This window comes from Myotis brandtii, unplaced genomic scaffold (assembly GCF_000412655.1).
Source record: "Myotis brandtii unplaced genomic scaffold, ASM41265v1 scaffold420, whole genome shotgun sequence".
NCBI lineage: Eukaryota > Metazoa > Chordata > Mammalia > Chiroptera > Vespertilionidae > Myotis > Myotis brandtii.
Window position 1 is genome coordinate 437,453 of NW_005366109.1, and position 6,572 is coordinate 444,024.

The 6,572-nt window shown below is 50.3% G+C and overlaps 1 protein-coding gene across 1 annotated transcript in view; it reads left to right on the forward strand.

Annotated features, from left to right (window-relative positions):
* RNF8 (ring finger protein 8, E3 ubiquitin protein ligase) overlaps positions 1-4,828 on the forward strand; it is a 57,305-nt gene extending 52,477 nt beyond the window's left edge. The window contains exons 9-10 of the mRNA XM_014545716.1: positions 1,112-1,268; positions 4,739-4,828. Of these exons, the coding sequence (XP_014401202.1) occupies positions 1,112-1,245 (134 nt within the window). The 3' untranslated portion in view covers positions 1,246-1,268; positions 4,739-4,828. The remainder of the gene's footprint in view (positions 1-1,111; positions 1,269-4,738) is intronic.
* Positions 4,829-6,572: the final 1,744 nt, after the last annotated feature.

Below are 6,572 nucleotides of genomic sequence, written 5' to 3' on the forward strand. Positions count from 1 at the left end.
GAAATTATGGCTAATTTGCCTACAAACGTCAGGTGGTCATAATAATCTGGCCACTCGGTGTATATACTATTGATGGTAGCCATTCTGACAGGTGTGAGGTGACACCTCGTTATTTTAATTTGCATTTCTCTGATGATCAGTGACTTTGAGCATTTTTTTCATGTCTCGGCCATCTGTATGTCCTCTTCTGGAAAAGTGTCTATTCAGGCCCTTTGCCCATTTTTTAAATTAGATTGTTTGTCTTTCTGGTGTTGAGTTGTATACGTCCTTTATATATTTTGGAGATTAACCTCTTATCAAATGTATTATTGGTGAGTATAATGGGTTCCTTTTTCATTTTGTTGATGGTTTCTTTTGCCCCCTCCTTTCTTCCTTCCCTTCTCCTCTTTTGTCTCCTATTGTTCTTCCTTTCCTTGTCCCTTAAGTGGTGTCTCCCTCGTTGCCCTTATTGGCATCTCAGATTGCACAGTTGGGGCCTGGCCGGCTTGGCTCAGTGGTTGAGCATAGACCTATGAACCAGGAAGTCACGGTTCGATTCCCAGTCAGAGCACACGCCCGGGTTGCAGGCTTGATCCTCAGTGTGGGGTGTGTAGGAGACAGCTGATGATTCTTTCTCATCATTGATGTTTCTATCTCTCTCTCGCTCCCTCTTCCTTCCTCTCTGAAATCAATAAAAATATTTTTTAAAAAAAAGATTGCACAGGTGGAAGGGACAAGGGCAGCATAGGAACTGTTCACCCAGTGGCAAAGGTACTGTGATCTTAGAAGTCAGCTTCTAAGATATGAATTGGAATATATGGAGTGACCATCAGAGTCTCCGAACCTCACATTTCTTGTTGACTCTGTAGTCCTTGAGGTTTCTGGATGGTCTCCTTCCATCGGGAGGTGAAGCCTGTTCCGACTAGTGCTCTGTAGTGGAGTGTCTTCTCTCTTTCACCGAAAGCTGCCACCTCACCGCAGGCCCCCGGACAAGCTTTCACAGCTTAGGGGATGGGCCTTCCTGGAATAATGATCCGTCGATGCACCCCAAATGAGTGCCTGGCTGGGTTTGAGGGAACCACGCCTTATGCTAGAGAAGAGACCAGGCTGACCTTTGCTTACCTGCCTGCAGAGTCAGGAACTCTGGTGAGCACCGCCCACCAGCACCACCACCACCACCACCACGTTGTACTGAGGGCAAGACCAGTGCTTGCTGGCCAAGGCTTGCCCACCAGCCGGAGAGAAGGGCCCAGGGGAGGACCCTGAGCGCACCTAGAGCTTCAGGAGAAGTAAGTGAGCAGCTCCGGTCGGCGGGGTCCAGCAGGAGGGGCTTCACCTCACTTGTTGCTGTTTCCACAGCAGAAGTCTCCTGGCCTTTTTGGTTTTGTTTTCTGTAACGATAAAACAGTTATTTTGGCTCTAAAAAGTGGATCCTCTCTTCCCGCTAACATGCACCTTTCAATTGGCTTTTCAGACAGGCTTCCAGGAGCCTCTTATTGTGAGAGACCACTTGTGTGAATGTAGCGTCTGTCATTACCCAAGCAGCTCCTCCTGGGGCCTTCCTTGGTCCCGGCGCTTAAGGCTGGCTGTGCCGGGTGTTCTAGATGCCCATGAACCCGCCAGGGACACCGTTTCCTCCTCGTCCTTCCCCCATGGAACCCCGTAGGGTTAGGTCCGTCACCAGGAGGCGTCTCTGCATCAGCTGCACTGTATCCTGTCCAGTGCCTGTTGCTGTGGCTCCTGTGACGTCTGGTAAGACCAGGCATGCTCCTGTTTCTGGCCAGGGCTCCTGCTTGAACAGCCTCCTGCTTTTCTACCTGGAGAGCGTGGACCTTTTTTTTACTTTTGGCCCATGAAACCTGAACCAGAACCAACCCCCAAAAAACTGCCCTTCACTTCCTTCCTCTGGACCCTTCCTTTTTCTTAGTACCTACTGTCAGGTGCTGGAATGGAAGTGGGTGGACGCTGCAGCCTGCCTGGTGGAGCAGAGCTTTCATCCAGATGCAGGGCCTGGCCAGTTGTAGTAACGCTACTAGAAGAGAGATGAATGGTGCTAGGCAGAGGCCCAAGGACAGCAGAGAAGTGAAGGGAAGTGAAAGGGGGATGGGTGTATATCACTGGTAAAGGGGCTAAGAACAAGAAAGCAAGGGGTGCTGAGGGCTGAAACAGTGCTGAGGGCGGAACTGCAGGGTGCTAGAGAGGGTTGAGCATTGAGGCTGGTGGACCATGAAGGGTCCCCTAGCCTGTCCGCAGGATTTAGACTGGGGGCCGTGGGAAAACTACAGAAGGTTTTGGGTGGAGCTGTGACTGTCCATGTTACACTCTTCTGGATAGGTTAATGGGGTGCAGTGAAGATGATACATGGGGATGGGAACAAGACCAGAGGCAGCAGCTCTGGCCAAGGATGGTGGCTGGGCCAGAGAAGTAGCAGTGGGGATGCAGAGAGTGGCTGGACTTGAGCAGTGGTTCAGAGGGTGGAATCTACAGGTTTGTGGAGCTGGTTTGCTGTGAGGAACGAAGGAGCTCAGAGTTGCGGATCACTCCGGTTTCTCTCGGGCAGCGGGGCGATGATGGTGCATTTGCTGAAATAAGGTGCAGGTTGTCAGGGAGGTGAGTTTAGTTTTAGACTAAAGTTGTTTAGACCAGTGGTCGGCAAACTGCGGCTCGCGAGCCACATGCGGCTCTTTGGCCCCTTGAGTGTGACTCTTCCACAAAATACCATGTGCGGGTACGCACATACAGTGTGATTGAAACTTCGTGGCCCATGCGCAGAAGTCAGTATTTTGTGGAAGAGCCACACTCAATGGGCCAAAGAGCCGCATGTGGCTCGAGAAACGCAGTTTGCCGACCACTGGTTTAGACCAAAGTGAGTTGAGAGTGCCTGAGGGCATTTAAACATGTGGACCTGGAGCCCAGAAGAGTCTAGATTTGGGGATCCTGTCTGGGTGGTCAGAGCCCAGGGCCAGGTCCCAGCCGGAGCAATGCCAGCATTGCAGGTGCGGGTGGTGGAAGAGGAGTGTGCAGGGCAGACGGTGAGGAGTGGCCAGAGGTGGGAAAGGGGCGTGTGGGACAGGCAACAAAAGACATCGGAGTGGTGTGCTTTGAGCCTTCCTGACCCCACCCTTAGCCCTTACTACATTCTAGACATCTCCTTATTTATTTACTTCAAATACTTACAATACTGAAATTGTATTTGTTAGTGTGTCCTTGCCCCTCAATTTGTAAACTGAGGACAGGGGTTGTGTCTGTCTGTGTGTGGTCTCAGGCCTAGGAGAGTGTCCGGCAGGTCTCCAGTGAATGCACATTGACGAGTGGTCACGAGCTGAGGGGTGGGCAGTGGGCTGAGAAGATAAGGACGGAAAAGTGCCCTTTGCACAGAGCAGGCGTGGGGCGGACTGGCCGGGTCAGCAGCCAGTTTGCATTGAATTGTAGAATGAGTATGGGCTAAAGTAGACAAGAGTAAGATTAACAAGTTCTTCAAAAAATTTGGCTACAAGTGTGGGGAGCTGCCTAGAGAGGCCATGGTTGGGAAGGACGTCAGGGTAAAGGAATTTTTGAAGACATGAGAGATTTTAGCACGTTCACCTGCTGGTTGGAAGGAGCCTGGAGAGGAGATGCCGGGGAGCTGGGATACCGGACGGGACGGTTCCTAGGGAGGCGGGGAGGGCGGGAATGCAGAGCACAGAGGGAGGAAGTAGTCTTTAAAAGTAGGAGGGTACGTCCTGTTTCCTAGAGAGAAGGGGACAATGTGGGAGGACAGGCATGGAAATGTGCTTAAGGGAGTCAAGAGCATTTCTTTCCGGTGGCTTCTGCATTTTTCTGTGAGCTGTCGGGGAGGCCCTTAGCTGAGAGGAAGGGACGTGCATGGTTCTCCCAGCTCTCCAAGGCTGCCCGTCCCAAGGCCTACCACCTCAAAGGCTGCCCCGAAGTGGGAGAAAAGTAACTTTTACAGCCCTTGCAGTCCTCCTACCAAAGTGTTCCGGACCTCAGTCTCAGGGAAGGGGGGTTTCCTTGGTGGCTGTCTTGTGCCCTCGGGATAGGCCAGGATTCCCGCTTCTCCACGAGGAGGCAGAAGTTATGGGGAAAGACCGGAGGCCAGCAAATAGCCCCTCCGACCCCTCGCTTCTGGGCGTCGGAACTCCCTCCTCTCTCTCCAGTCACTGTGGATGCAAGTCCCTCTTTCCCTCAGCAGATATTTACTGAGGGCCAGCTTGGTGCCAGGCACTGTTCCAGGTGCAAGAGATAGAAAGAGAAGTGAAAATCTAATAAGTTAGCACTGTGGAGAACAGCAGGCTCGGGAGTGATGGGGAGAGCTTTCGCAGTTTTTGCTGGAGTCGTCAAGGAAGGCGTCACCAAGGAGGTAGCATTTCAGTAAATCTCTGTGGGAAGTGGCCGCTGCATTGGGGGAGAGGGTCCCACAGGGAGGGACTAGAAGGGGAGTGTGCTTGGGGTTGCTTGGAGTGTAGGACGAACAGTAAGGAGCCCAGGTGGCTATAGTAGAGTGAGTGACGGAGGAAGGGGAAGGGGGCAGGATGTGGGGCAGGAGGCAGGTCGTGTGGAACTGATAGGCCTTCGGAAGGCCCTTGACTTTGCTCTTACTCTGGGGGAAGTGAGGAGCGGCCTTTGAGCAGAGTGATGTGATCTGACCTGTGTTTTCTTTGCAGGGGCTGGTCTGTGGGGAAGAGATGGAGGGTGGCAGGAGGGAGGCCAGAGAAGGCCCATGCAGCTCGTCTTTTATTTCTCTTCTTTCCCTCCAAAGCACAGAGATTGTTGTGAAGACTGCCAGGCAACGGAGCGCGGGGTGGTCTCAAGGATCCTCTGTGGACTGTCTTGGGCTGCGCTGGGACAGAGCACACGAGAACCACGTGGGACAAAGTCTAAGTAAGAAGTCGTCCGTCACAGCCTCCCATGCTGGCCAGCCCGCTGCACCGTCATCTGAAGCACCCGTACCCACCGCCCTACGGCTTCCGGGTACTAAACAGACTGCCTCACTGCGTGTTGAATGGTTATGTAGTTCCGTTTGCTTTTTTAAATTTGTTGTTGTTTTGTTACTGTTTGGGTGCCTCTGCTGACCTTGTTCCGGACAGCTTGAATGTACCCCTGTGGCTGCCCTGACGCTAAGGCGGCCTCTATTTGAGAGGATGGCCCCCCTCTTTGTGAAAACAAGATGTTGTTTCCTGGAAATAAAATGTAAAACTTAACAGTTGCTCGGCTGGGCTTTGGTGTATTTATCTTCCTTCCCTTCCAGCTCCCAGACAGTCTCACAGGTAAACACTGGCAGCTCATAAATTGCAACCAAGAAAGCGATTGTATCAGATGATAGACTTGGTGAATGTCAGCCCAAGGAGCCAGGCCCAAGGTCATGGCCATCGCAGATGGGCTCTGGGAAGCCCGGACTATAGTGTTTCCTTTTCCTTCCAGAGCTGGGGCCCTGCTTCCCTGGCTTCGGGACGGGGTGGCTTCCCTTCTTCAGCTGGGGTTGGGAAGTAGTTTCCGAGTCTGTTTTATTGTGTCAGAAAACACGGGTAATGCTTTTATGTGTGTGCGTTTAAAAAAAAATGTAGAAGTCATCTCTCTTGCTACCTCCTAAGCAGAAAGAAAACTAGTTTGAAATTTGGGAGCTGGAAGCTTGGGAAAACCTGTGGTATCCTTGGTTACCAGTGATGAGAATGAGGGACAACACAGGAAGTTGAAGAGTAGTCGTTAGAAGCAAGGAGCTATTAGTAGTATTGTGAACTGCATTATGTCAGGCAGCGATTTGCTTCTGGGTGGAAAGGGATTTCTCCTTTACCGTTTTATGCCTACCTGGAGAATCGTTCTTTGTAGTTTTCATAAAGGATTGGAAGCTATTGACTGGACAATTTTTTAGGCTGGTAGGTTTTCTCCTTTGTTGAGCATACTGTGAATTGGGATGCTGGAGTCCCTCATCTTCAATTCCGCCTGTCTCGCCGTTTGTACTGATTGATTACTGGTTTAGTCAAGGAAGAAGTAAATAAACATAGAAAACAATACTACAAAAATATCCATCATAACCACATTGTAAAAATTCTGGAGAAACAGGGAAGAGAAAGAAAGATTATTACCATCTTGATGTGATAATCTCCTATTTATCCTATACATCTATTTTGTTTATGTGATTGCATGGGCATATATAAATGTTGACTTATTCTTTTTTAATTGATTTTAGAGAGAGGAAGGGAGAGAGAGGAAAAAAAAAAAAACACATCAATGCAAGAGAGAAACATTAATCAGTTGCCTCCTGTTGGGGATTGAACCCGAAACCTGGGTATGTGCCCTGACCGGGAATCGAACCTGCCACCTTTCAGTGTATGGGGCAATGCTCCAACCAACTGAGCCACATTGGCCAGGGCTACTTAATTCATTTTTTAAGTTCACGTATCATAATCACTTTTAAAAGAGTAGAGATACACTTTTTAATTTTTATAAGAGTTTATTTAAGCCAAACTGACAGATGCCAGGGAGCAAGATCGCAAATTCTCCCCAGATACACACTTTTGAATGGGTGCTGTGGTCACGTGGTTTGAAATGGAAAGTACAAGAGAACCCAGAGTGAAAAGCCTGCCCGTCTGCCC